Here is a 13,561-nt window from a genome sequence, read left to right on the forward strand (position 1 = left end):
CAACTCCACACTCTCTATTTCTGAATTGAGAAAGCTCCTCGGATGAGAAGCGAAACGTCTTCAGCTACAGAATAGAAGTCCAGTTGTTTTTGTTTTTTAACTTTTTTTGAATTTACCATGGCCTGGATGACTGAGAATCTACACCAGCATATACTCGTAGTCATGCTCCCCCAAAAGAACCTGACAGAAATGAGACTATTTCAGATGAAGGAAAACATTTCTGAAAGTCACAGTCATTAGTGAATTATTGTCATCATGTCTTTGTACCCTCTTCCCTTCTCCAGCCAGTCTACCTCCTGCTGATATTAGCACAAAACGCATTAAATTAGCAGAAGAGGAAGCGAAGACAGAAGTGGGAGAGGAGGAAAAAAGCACAGAGGAGAAAGTCTGGCCCGAGCCTCCGAAGCGTTTCTCTCCTCCTGTTCGTTGTGCTTCGGTGCTTCCTGATGATGTGACTCGTCCTGACGGATGCAAACGCCTCGGCGCCGACCAGGATGTCAATCCACTCACAGCCAGCAAGCTGAAGTGAAAATTAATTGCGCTTCTAAGCTTTACTTTCACTCCTAATTTTGAGCTCCTTAGTAATGAAATTCTTTTATTTTAAAGGGATGATGACTGCGACACTCTCTCTAGAGTTATCACGCTGGTGGAGAAAATGGAGCAGAATGAGGCAAAAACTGATTTCTTTTTTTTTTCTGTTTAAATATTGTGGTTTGATGGTTTTCTGAGTACAGTTCTTGTTTTACTGACATACCAACGAGCTATCGGCTGCTTCTCAGATCTGCAGTGGCTTGGCGCTGGTCTGTGATGTCACTGTGGCGATGACGCAGGTTGTCCAGCATCTTACACCAGATCCTGTCAACCGGTAAACACTTCATCAAGACATAACAGACTGTGTTGTATGTTTTTTTTTATATGGGCTAGGCTCATAAACCAATAGGGTTATAGAAATGTTCTTCTTTGTAAAGTTCTTTTAAAGTAATAGATCAACCTTTTAGTCAAAACCTCTGCAGTTATTCAGTTTTAGCCAACACAAGAATGGCTATAACTTAGTGGTAGGAGCTGGGAGTCATCATTGCTGTCTATTTTTTTAATGTCTGTGGGGAAAACAACCCTGAAACCTCCACTGCAGAAAGTGAGAGTCAGAGCTGGCAAAGTGATGGTTTTGAAAGCAAATGCTAACAATTGAGTTGTTGTTTTTTTTAAGATAACTTGATGCACATTATGGGGAAAGATAACTTTTGTAAATTGTGTCCTACCTGCTAAAGGTTAAAATGATGCGTCTACCTGGATTTAACACAATATTCCAGATTTAACACTAAGAACATCTTTTTAAATTGTGTTTTTAATGAAAACACGAATATTCAAACCTTTAAAATGTGTGATACCACTGAGAGAAAGTCTTCTTTAAACATCAAGGCAAATTGATCAACTGTGAGTGATTTTTAGAGCCACTTTGCCGAATTGTTCTTTAAAGCTGAGCTGGTTTCATTTATCTTGATTCAGGGTTCTGATCGTGTGTGTCGGTAATGGGAAGGTCCCCAGTCACATCACCAGAGATGGGTAAATATTGTTTATATAATCTGTATTTTTAAATTCAGTTTAAAAGCACACTTTGTCAAAAACAGAATAACTTCCCTTTTTTTTTCCTTTGTCTTTAGGAAAACTCTTGTGGTGCAGATCAATAGTGAAGAAACAGAAGACCAAAATAGCAAATATTACATCCCAGTGTTTTTAAAGAAGGTACTGTGAGTTTCTGTCAGAAAGAGCCCAGTTTAAATGATTTGTTAGTTCATCTTTGATTGTGAACATGTGAAGTAAAAATAAATATCCACATTATCTGTATAGTCTGGAACTTGGAGTGTGTGCTTCCATGTGTGCTTCCCACAGGGTTGCAGTGACACCTCGGGGTTCATGCATGCTGTTTTTGGCCTCATTTTACCTCTGGGGTACGAGTACGACCCCAACCTTGTCCTTTTGGTACGAATGCCAGATAGTGGAGTGTGTGACGCCGTGTGGCAACAACTAACCGGTCTCCTGCAGAGCTTCGCTAAAGGTCACACTTTGGTTCTAATGCAGGTGAGAAAGCAGGGCAAGTTTTATATAAAAGACACTGGATGTTCTTTAATTTTTCACACTGGTTTGTCTGTAGGTTAGTTTGAAGAAGTGTCTGCTGTCAGGTTTTTGAGTCTCAGTAGACAGTATTTTTTTTTTTGTACATTTTATTTTGTTATTTTCCAGGAGAATGAGAAGGCATTTGTGGGTCCTACAACTTCCGTCCTCCTCGGGGACCCTGCGCCTCCTCTAGAAAACCGTCAGGCCCCAAACACAGAGGATCTAAATGTTGTGGAGAGACTGAGAGACAGGCTGCAGGTTAACTGGAACCTCCTGCAGACAACAAGTGAATGCACCGGAGCAGCATTTCAACATTGAATAAAACAAAAAAAAATGCACAAAAAAGTCCAAAAACACACTGTATGTTTACTAAAAGCTGCTGAGAGTGTCCTGCTCATGTTTTATCAGAGGAAAGATATTAAATATTTTTATACATAGGAATGTATATTTCATATTTTGGCAGCTTTTTTCTTTCTCTTTTATTTTATTGAAGTTGAACTTGTGAATGCTACACACCATTTCATCAAATAAAATAAACATCTGGACACGTGTGGTGCAGTTTGAATGTTAATTTTGTTCTATACTCCGAATCATGTATGGACTGTTACCGGTTTAAATTAAAACCTTTATTATTATGTAGTAAAAAAAAATGGTTTAACCATCACAAAAAATGATTTTTGACTAAAAACTGTATACAAAATGGTATTTAAACAGATGTGTATATTCAACTCTAACTCAACCACATTTTATAGAGTTAATTTCCTCCAGTTGCTGCTTTTAAATAGAGATTTTCTGGGTTTTATCCCACACTTTATACTTTAGTACTGTAAACACACAAGTCAGAGTTTTACGTATTTTTAGGATAATACATTTATTAATAATTATTGATAAATATAAGTGTTAATTGTTTTAAAGTTTACATTCAGAGCTGACTTGTTGAGTAACTTGTGTTGCTCATCAGGCCTGTGGGTGGCGCTGTGGGTCAAACGAAGACTCGACTCATGTGTGACTCAACCACTGCTGCCTCTTTAAAGCTTGTGATGTGCCTGTGACTCTGTGTGTGTGTGTGTGTGTGTGTTTGGCTGTAATTCGATTGTCCTCCGCCCCCTGAATGCAGCACAGGGAGGAGTGGGAGCTGAATAACGGTTAAAAAAAAATGTGACCACACAGACCCCCCCTCTCTGATACACAGAAACATGTCTCTGACTCCGAGCGCATCTTCCAGCCTGCAGTCCACAAAAATGAAGAAGGACGAGTCCTTCCTGGGCAAATTAGGAGGAACCCTGGCCAGGAAGAAGAAATCCAAAGAAGGTGAGTGTTTAGTTTGGGCTGATTTTGTTTTCCTCCCGTGTTACTGTCCATGGTGCTGCAATCCCATGATGTGCTTGGACTGAAAATCAGCTCATTTGGGACTAAATTATCAAATTCATTGACTTGGTTTCTAACATTTAACTACAGATTTTTTTTTAGTTTTTTTTTTTATAAACGATAGTTTTTATTAATATTTTGAAGTGAGTCAGTGTTGCTAAGCACTGGTGGGAAGCAGGAACTACATCTCTAAAAGGGAAAGAAATGCTTCTAATTAAAAGTAACAAAGACTTCCTAGCAGCTCCCCCTGGCATTCAGCATGAGGTCAGTAGATAGAAATAGATTCCACATTCAGTGACTGGTGACAACTTTATAAGAATGAAGGTGTTGGAAGATGTGTTTCGGACCTTCAAACCACTTTTTAATTTATTCTCCAAACTACAAGTAGACAGTCCCAAGAGCCTGTCTGGTTCGGAAGGACAGCTGCTAGGTTCATGCCTCAACAATGTGTGTGTGCCTGTGTGTGTGTGTGTGTTTTCTCTCTCTGCCATGTGTTTGTGATTTCCACCAGAGGAGGTCCACCAGTGGGAGGCCAGAGATATTTAATTGTTTAGGAGCCTCTTTGAATTCCGACCGCATTCTTCCTCCAAATGTTGATGCTCTCTGCACATTTTTCAACAGATTTAAGATGTGGAAAACCAGTACAGACTAGCTTGGACAAAATAGTTTATGAGAAGATTTAGCAGTCTATGTTCTATTTACATTATTAGTATTTTTCATTATATTATTGGCTGGTGGTAGATGATGAAATTAGGGATGTTTGTTGAGACTAATATTAATATTACTACTGTTAATATTAATGATACTGCAGTCTCAGAAGTCTGACGCTGCTTTAAGTGTAATAAAAAAAGTCAGAAGATGATTTTTGAGAGGTGAACTTTTGTGTATTAAAGAGATCTGATTAATAGATTTAACTGCAGTCTACAGCTTCATCAGTGAGATGGATTCACTTCTGATAAACGTACCTTGGAAAAGCAAGTCACATATCTGTAAATCTGCTCGGTGCAGGTTTTAAAGAGGCACTTTACTTTGTGAACCTCGACTGAAAACCTGTTTGTAACAGAGAGGTGAAGCTGCGATTCATGATCAGAGCCTGCAGATCCTGGGAGAGCAGTGCCCCTCTGTGGTCAAACTTAATTCAAGCTCAGGCTCAGTGATTGCGACACTGAAAGAACAATTAAAATCATACGTAACAACAACAACAACAACATTTCAAGGTAATATTGCCTGTGGAGAATATCGTGTGGTTTTGCATAATTTTTAATATTTTGTAGCTTAGTTAGATTAGTTTTGGTGTTGCTATGTTCCTTTCCTGTGTTACAGAACACTGTAAAAATGGATTTTGAACAGAATTACTATGAATATTACCCATGAAAATTAGGGGAAGTGGTAGCTTGGTGGTCAATACTGTGGTCTTGTAATCCTGAGGCTGCAGGTTTGAGCCCATGTTGTGTACAGAAGGGTATCTGGCATAAAACCTTTGTTCTCCAGCAGAGAACGATAAGCCTCTATGGATAAGTTAAAGTCATGTTAAAGATAGGAACTGTCATTTGGGAACATTTTGTTGCATGAACTTTTTACGTTTATACCCTTTATGTGTGATACCAGTGCATACGTAGCTACCCAACAAGCCTCAGCCAGGTTTATCTACCAATCTTAGCTTTACTTCCTGTTTTATTTAGTAGAGCTTGGTCCTCTGTTTACCTCTGCTCTGTCACACCTGGTTTCCCTTACTTCTCTAATTACCTCTCACCTGTTGTTTAACCATCCTCAGACTATTGTTGTGATGTTACCCCTTATTCATATTTTAGGCCTTTTGCCTCTTTTTTTCCTTGCTTCTGTGACGTTTTGAGTTTCGCTCCGCTCTTGGTCCTTCACCTTTAATGTGTCTTGCTGTGACAGTTGCCGTGGTTTCTTTTACTTTTGGGAATGGCTTTTAGACAACACCCAACTCATTGAGCAACCACTCAAACAGTTGCTTCAGTTTTGCTTAGTAACAGCCATGATGTACAAAGTTAGGGTTAAATGGTCCTCTTTACTTTGGTGAATAAAAATAAGATGAAGTATGTTAATATTTGTCCTGACATACACCCCTGGAGTGGAACAGTATGGGTTCACAGATACAGTATGGCGTATGACTCGTGCTGATAAACTGAAAGGAAGTCTGCGTTTTTCTGACAAGGCTTGGATCCTTTTTGTAAGCAGACACTGTAACCTTGATAGTTGGCCTGAAAAGGAATTAGAGAACTGTTTGTCTGTTTTCACATCCTGAACATTTTAGCTGAGTGGTAACACTGAAAACAACAACACGCAGTTAAAATACAGTCTGCTTTAGGATGGATGGTAACAGTAAGTCTCCTGTTTTTCTACATAAGATTTATTGTTTTTATTTTCTACACAAATATTCACATCAGTTTATTTAACAATGTTTCTATCATCCGATAGTTTAGCTGTATTGTGTTATTGCTTTGTATCTTCTGCTTTTTCCCCCCACTGTGAATAATATGTATAAAATTATATTTATGCAAATTTAGGCATAGTTATATGAAGAAAATTACTACATAAACAAACCGATATGACAGCCAGAAAGCTAACTTAATAAAGGGATCGTTCACCTCTTTTGAAGTGAAGTTCTGAATTCTGAAGAAGCTTGGATGTTGCGTAATGTAATGTAAATAAAACCAGAATGCATTGATTTGCAAGTCTCAAATCCATATTTTTTTCCCCACATTGACACATGGTAAGCATATCAAATATTTGAACTAAGAAACTGTACTGTGTTTAAAAAAAATTAAAAGTAACTTAAAATTGGATAGCAGTAACACATCTCAAAATAGTTGAGACAGGGCTGTGTTTACCACTGTGACACTTCCTGTGTTTTAGCAAGTCTTTAAATGTCTAGAAACTGAGCAGAGCAGTTGTTGTAAGTTTTGGATGGAATGATGTCCCATTCTTGTCTGATGGAGGGTTCTAGCCTTTCAACAGTCCTGGGTCTTCTTGGCTGGATTTTATGTTTCATGATGCCCCAAATATTTTCAATTGGTGAGAGGTCTGGACAGCAGGTAGAGCAGTTCAGCACCCACACTGTTCTATTACAAAGTTATGTTGTTGTAATGGATGTAGTATGAGGTTTAGCATTGTCTTGCTGAGATATCCAAAGCCTTCCCTGAAAAAGACATGGTCTGGATGGGAGCATATGTTCTTCTAAACCCTTTATATTCTTTTCTGCATTGTTGTTGCAGTTATTCTGGTACAAATATTATGATATTCCTGCTCTGTGTGTCACAGGCTACACCAGACACGCTACTGCTAACTGCTATTGTTGCTAACAGTACTTGCAAATAACCATAGAATTCTATGAAAGAAAAACTATAACTTAAAAATGCATGGTGCTGAAAAAAGTTGTGAAAATAACATTCACACAAATCGTGTAGGAACTTTTAATAATGGGGTTGTTTTAAGACGACAGCAATTCATACCTCGACCCCACTCAAACTAGTCGTTAAGTCATCAGCCCAGTCAAGATTAAACTTTCTCCAAACAGAGGTGTTCAAAGAGCTATCTACAACAGGTAAGATACTGATTGTTCATAATCCTCTCACAGAGCTGAAACTGAAATGATCTAAAGTATTGCTTTAAAAGACACACGTTTACCCTAACTGAACTCAACTTCAGTTGTAGCATAATATAAATGTTACAGTACATTACAAGAAACCAAACCTGGGTAATATGTGTGCTGACCGAACCCAGAATGCCGGCTCATGTAGAGTTAAAAGAAAACCGATATATTAACAAAAAGGAAAAAAACATGGCAGCAAGCAAAAACCAAAAAAACTTACAGAGAGACACAAGGAGGAACACATTTGAGCTGATCTGACTGTGGCATGAATAAACAGAGCAGTAACTGGACCGAGGTGAACACTAAGAAGACACAGGGCAGAAACAAACCAAATACAATGACCCAGCTAATAATGGAAGCAAAAGAACAAATTGTCAGAGGCTGATGAGGAAGTGGACACAGGTGACTAATTAGATACTAGGGACAGCTGTAGATGGGCATGGCAGGCTGAGTGGAGAACTACTGAACTGAGGGCAGGTGAATAGTGGCACAGGAAACACATGAGAAAAACAAGAGTGACAGAAACACAGCAGTGACAACAGAAATCAAGTACAGAAAAACAACTCAAAAACCCCAAATCATGACAAGTAGACAAAACCAAACAAATATTACAGCACAGGGTATGTTCAATTAAAAGCAAAGCCAGAAAACAATAAACATCTAAAACTACACAAAATGAAATAGACCCTCATGGTTATAAAGTTTAATAACAAGATTTCATAATATCAATCATAATATCAGTTTTAACTTGATCTTTTTTTCCCTTTAAACTTTCAGACCTCATTCTCAGTGATGAATTTGTCTCGGTTTGAACATTTGATTTCCATTAACGTTCGCCCCTTTATGTGTTTCAAAAACATGCGGCAAAAGTCCTTCATCAGAAAAAAAAAGTGGAGTAATCTGCTCCGGGTGGGAAGCAAAGCAAACAACAAAAAAAAGGTGTATTAGATTAACTGCATGGCATAGAGTGCATTATAAAATAAATATTTGGTGTGATGAGTTTATATAGTTTAGATATTTCTTTTTCTGAAACCAGTTGTTGAAACGCTCTGTATGAAGCACACTCATCTCCTGGCTGCTGTTACTCACTGAGTCGGTGTAAATAACCGCTGCTATATTTAAGTCCCAGTCTGTCTGCTCCATACTGCAGCATTATTTATATCTTCCCCGTGTGCCTCAGTAAATCTCCCCGGGGAGCGGAGGGACCTGACTGGAGGTGGGGTCGATTTCAATCTGCTTTTGTTTATGATGCAGACTGATTGGGACTTTTTTTTTTTTTAAAGCAAATGAAATCTCCCTGCAAGCCCCAGTTGCCTTGACAAACCTGTGTGTCCTTTAACACAAGAGGCTTCTTACATGAATTTGTGCTGTGATGCTGGCAGAAGAGTGATGCTCTCTACTGCTGGTTTTTGCATGTATTGAATTAGCGTAATCCTGTTAATGGGAACACAGTCACTGCCTGATTGATCATCTGATGCAACAGAAGATATTAAAGGGCCCATTTCCATGCAGACGGTACATTTATTTGCTGTAACAAGGCCAGTCGGACTTATATGGGTTTAAAATTTGCATCAAACTTATTAAAGGCGGTTATAATTATCAGGACAAAGTTAAAACACTGTTGCTGAATTCGTCACACACGTTACCTGTGATTGGTCAGCGAGGTCAGTCTTCTGTCCACATCCCGCTGGTGTCCCTGTGATGCGTTTACATCCAGCATGGCGTCCGCCTTTCTGCCTCACATGCTGATACTACCCTCTCGTAACCTTTCTGGTAACTGGACCGCAGAGGTGGGGTTGGAGGGCTGTGACAGAAATAAACACGTGATGATGCCCCTGCCTCTGCTCAGCCACCCTGATTGCACTTCACACACACACATATAAACACTCTGAACACTTACTCGCTCCTGTGTCTTCTGCTCGCCGCCATCAGGGAGAATCTGCTAGTTTATCGTTGGGGGGGTGCGACATGGCTGGGCTGCTGTGTGGGACAAAGAGGAAGAAACAAGGTAACATGACTTTAATGGCTGAACTGTCAGAAACTTGGAAGTGGAAATGGGGAAGCGGGACCTGGAAACCTTGGGGAAAAAAAAAATTCAGCAAAGCATTTTATCAGCCAATAATAGAAGTCGGTGTATTATCTGTTGGAACCTGCTCTTGTAAACTGGTTATATTATATTCCACTGAGGGAGCCAATGCTGTTTGCAGTAAAAATGGACACACAGGCAGGAAGCAGCACCACTGTGATGAGTCTCAGCCAGCCCGATCTGTAATTACAGAGCTAACTGCTGATCTGTAGTAAGATTAAAGATTTGATGAGAAGGCTAAATCTGATAATAAATCTTTTGGGACCCCTGTTTCAAGGCTAACTCTGTTTATCTTCTCTTGGCTCAAGCTTTGAGGCCATAATTTGGTTCCGATTACCATAAACACAGACCTTCTTTCATTTCGCGTTCAGCTAACAGTCAGACTTTTTTTAGGCTTTCAGTGTAAAAAAAACTGAATCTTGAAACTGTTTTTGTTTCAGTCTTCACCTTGCCCGTCCTCCCAAGGCTTATAAATAATACAGTAAGTGAATGAAATGACAGATTTTGGAGTATTGATTGCGGTTTAGCCTGTTGCAGGCTGTGCAAATTGAAACTTGCAGGAAGATAAAAGCATTACGGACATTAGGGGGTAGAAAGCCTGTAAATCCCAGGAGTTCTGCAGCAGTCAGCAGTGAAAGCACATCAGCAGAAAGGTCATAACGGGCTAGTTTGGATCTTTTAAAGTGGGATTCTGTGGAGAGTTTATCAACAGTTAATATGTTACCTGTTGTAGATAGCTCTTTGAATGACCTCAGAGCTTTCATCAATTTCAAATCATATTAATTCGTCAAATGTCAGCTAAATTCATAAGCTAACCTCAATTTAACAGCATACGTCACACAGAATGTGCGACATCTGATGAGGAATTACTGTAAAGTTAGGCCTTTTTAGTTTAGTTCTTTGTTGATAAACTTGGCTTCCCTTTATTGTGTTCTTTGTTGGAAGAGAAATGATAAAAATTTGATATCTTTGCAGCAGCTCACAGTAAAACCAGCACAAATATCTGACAACAGAATCCAGCAGTTTGAAGGATTATAAACCAGAATAGTAGGCATCTGTCAGTCTTGTCAGACCATAAAAAAGAAACCATCCAACAGGTTTGGGATTCATTCTAGTGTCTCTGATGACTATACAGACCTATCTGAGAGTGGCAGTCTCCGTTGCAGTGATCACACAGAAAGTGGCCTGATGTCTTGTTTGTTGGTCGGCCACTTTTTTTTTTCACTTTTCTAGTTTTTCAGCTGCTGTGGATTTCAGTTTCTCCTCACTCAACTAAGGATGTTTGTGTAAGGTGTGCCTCATATGCTGGCTGTCTCCTGCCTTAGATTCCCAGGACTTCACTTCACAAAAAGATGTTTTGTTCGTTGTTTTTTTAGTTGTAAAAAACAAAAACAAAACAAAAAACATTTGTGTACACAGCGTACATTTTGCAGAAATTCTTGCAAAATTGGGAAACACAAATTATTGGCAACCCTGACTGTGAATTCTCTTTATTTCACCTGTGCTGAATCTTTGTGTCACACCACTTAGTCTCTATTAAGGACGAAAAATAAAAAAAATCAGGTAAATGACTAAACCATTGAATCCCAATTTATTAAGGGGTTTTGTGGTACTTGTACACTAATACTGCTGCCAGTTTGCTATCTTACTCTTTCTTTTTCTCTTGATCCTATGCTGGTTGATTCTCTGTCCTAATACTTTATATCTTTTCAGTTACCCAAAACTTTAAACATGATGTTTAATTTTGTTTTTTTCTGCGTTCTGAAGACTTAATTCGTTTTGACATATTGTTGTCCACAGTGAGTGATCTCCACGAGGAGGGGAAGAATGCCATCAATGCACCTCTGCTTCCTGCAGGGACAGAAATCCATCCCGAAGATACTTTGCTGGGTAAGTGCGACTTTTGTTCGTGAACACATAGAAAGAAAACCTTTTTTATTTTACGATTTTTGTTAAGAAGTGCAAAAGTTAAGGGTAGAAGTTTCCTGTTGATAATACTTCTGATGGTTTAAATGTCTGAAGTCGGTGTGTCAGAGATTATTCAGGCTGCTAACGGCTGAAATATGAATCTGCTGACAAAGTTTTGACTGAGGAGGATTTCAACAGAGGAGCAGCAGGAAATGAAAGTGGGTGGAGTGCGTGAAGCCCTCAGTAGTCATGAGAAATCACCGCTGACATAGGTGTGAGGGAAACATTGTGTCATTGTTTGTGCTACTGTTTGGCAAAATATGCCAACATCTATTGAGGAACTTGGATTTAAAAACTATGAAAATTATACATAAATCTGAGTGCAAACACAAACTCCTTACATGTTTGGTCTGCTTTTGTTTGATTTCGTTTCCCACAGAGGAAAACGCTGAAAGGATCATGCTGGACCCCACTTCTCGGGAAAACCTTAAGTTTAAAGATCTTTTGAAGGTACTCTGGCAACAAATCCTGAGCTCTGGAATAACAGTGTTGTGTGAGAAAACGAAGCCAGAGGGGAAAAGCTGCGAGAGTCTAAACGTTGGTTTCCTTGTAGGTTCTGGTTGACTGGATCAACAGTGAGCTGGAGGAGGAGAGGATCATTGTGAAAGACCTGGAGGAGGACTGTTATGATGGACAGGTGCTGCAGAAGTTATTTGGTAGGAAACTTTCACATCTTTACCCCCTGCTGCCATGAACGGTGGGCGATCATGAACTATAATTCCCCGTGCTGCGTGTGCGCTAGCATGTTTCTAACACATTTCTTTTAATCATAGAGAATTGTTTTTTATAGGAAAACCATAACATTTTCAACCTTCAGTTCCCTTGAAGTTCACCTCATTGAGTCACATGTAAAATGACTGCATTAGCAACATTATTAACTCGTTCACTGTGGAAAATGTGGCCTGGGTTCACTTTTGTGCTGCAGTTGTTTGGGACTTCCCCCTTCTGACTCGTTTCTGTCACTGCAACTCTGCAAATACGACGTGTGACTCTAAAAGATAACACTCTTTTTAACCTGGAATTTAATTTTGAGCAGCTCATATTTTATTCACATGAGTATCACGTGGAGTTTTTTTACACTACTTTTATTTTTGTCTTATAATTCCACCAACAAAATGCACAAAAATAGGCACAGTTAATATCATACATTATTAAAGTGCAAGAAAATGTGGTTAAAAGGCACAACTGAAAAACGTTTTGTGGGGTTACATGTAAATTCTTGCTTTCTCCTTAAGCCCTTGTTAGTTTTCTGACTCTTTCGCCTCTGTTGGTTTTTGTGCTGCTCCTCATTACATTTATCTGATTATTATGGGAAATAACATTTGAATACTTGAGCTAATTATCCTAAATCCTACTCTTCAATTACTGCTTCAAAGTTGTGCAAGTCATCAGTTTTTGCACTCACTTTACAAGAATATTGTCCATATTTTTCTAAAACTAGAACCCTGTTTATTCAATTTTAGGGACATTTATACCTAATAATATACCTAATATGGACCTAAAATTGATTTTCCTTTTCTTACAGCTGAAAAATGTTTGTCGTTTGTTTCTCGACATTTTGACACAATTCTTATGTAACCAAGTTTTTATGATTGTTTTCACCGTCTCGACTGTATTTTGCTGTGAATTTGACTGTTTTCTCATTGGGGGACAGAGAAGTTGTCGGGCCGGAAGCTAAACGTGGCAGAGGTTACCCAGTCGGAGATCGGACAGAAGCAGAAGCTCCAGACCGTCCTGGAGGCGGTCAACCGTCTGCTGAGGCCTCACGGCTGGACCATCGAGTGGAGTGTGGACTGTGAGTTTTACACCGCCGAGTTCAGTCGTTTGCTGCCTAAAGTCGCTCCATGAATGAAGTGTTCCTTTTCAGCGGAGGTGGAGAACTCACAAAGACTGATCTGACTTAAAGCAACAGAGTCAGAGACAATTGAACTTTTTGTTAGTTAGTGTATGTCAACAAAAATACTGGAACTTTTCACGAAACAGCCGTCGGTTTCCTTTGAAACTCGTGTGTGACATTTAAGGAAACTAAACAGGTTCCTAATTTGTTCGACCAACGCTGAGTGTTTTTGTGCAGGTTTAAAAAAAGAAACAGATACAATGTTCACAGGAAATAACACCGCATTAAATGATTCTTCCTTATTCACTCAATAAGCTGTGGTTTCTTTTGTTTTTCCTCCCTGACCGCTGTTTATTGTCATTGTCTCCTCAGCCATCCATTCAAAGAACCTGGTGGCCATTGTTTACCTGCTGGTTGCTCTGGCAATGCACTTCCAGGCCCCCATCAGATTACCTGAGCACGTCTCCGTCCAGGTGGTGGTGGTTAAGGTAACGTATTGCACCAACATGTCAAGTCAGTTAGGATTGGTACAGACCTTTTATTTTGTATTGTAAAAGTTATACAGTTG

General features: G+C 39.2%; 2 protein-coding genes across 3 annotated transcripts in view; both read left to right on the top strand.

Annotated features, from left to right (window-relative positions):
• hdac10 (histone deacetylase 10) overlaps positions 1 to 2,660 on the top strand; it is a 9,103-nt gene extending 6,443 nt beyond the window's left edge. The window contains exons 13-19 of the mRNA XM_017437824.3: positions 285 to 525; positions 607 to 670; positions 780 to 865; positions 1,507 to 1,563; positions 1,662 to 1,743; positions 1,891 to 2,079; positions 2,242 to 2,660. Of these exons, the coding sequence (XP_017293313.1) occupies positions 285 to 525; positions 607 to 670; positions 780 to 865; positions 1,507 to 1,563; positions 1,662 to 1,743; positions 1,891 to 2,079; positions 2,242 to 2,433 (911 nt within the window). The 3' untranslated portion in view covers positions 2,434 to 2,660. The remainder of the gene's footprint in view (positions 1 to 284; positions 526 to 606; positions 671 to 779; positions 866 to 1,506; positions 1,564 to 1,661; positions 1,744 to 1,890; positions 2,080 to 2,241) is intronic.
• Positions 2,661 to 3,248: 588 nt separating this feature from the next.
• Positions 3,249 to 13,561, top strand: part of parvb (parvin, beta) — a 14,238-nt gene continuing 3,925 nt past the window's right edge. The window contains exons 1-6 of one of the 2 annotated variants that reach the window (XM_017437815.3): positions 3,249 to 3,426; positions 10,989 to 11,078; positions 11,536 to 11,606; positions 11,710 to 11,812; positions 12,811 to 12,951; positions 13,366 to 13,481. In XM_017437815.3, the coding sequence (XP_017293304.1) occupies positions 3,312 to 3,426; positions 10,989 to 11,078; positions 11,536 to 11,606; positions 11,710 to 11,812; positions 12,811 to 12,951; positions 13,366 to 13,481 (636 nt within the window). In that variant the 5' untranslated portion in view covers positions 3,249 to 3,311. Of the gene's footprint in view, positions 3,427 to 8,954; positions 9,111 to 10,988; positions 11,079 to 11,535; positions 11,607 to 11,709; positions 11,813 to 12,810; positions 12,952 to 13,365; positions 13,482 to 13,561 lie in introns of those variants that run through there. The other variant, XM_017437816.3, reaches the window with a different exon arrangement.

Source organism: Kryptolebias marmoratus, linkage group LG11 (genome assembly GCF_001649575.2).
Source record: "Kryptolebias marmoratus isolate JLee-2015 linkage group LG11, ASM164957v2, whole genome shotgun sequence".
NCBI classification, from domain to species: Eukaryota; Metazoa; Chordata; class Actinopteri; order Cyprinodontiformes; family Rivulidae; genus Kryptolebias; species Kryptolebias marmoratus.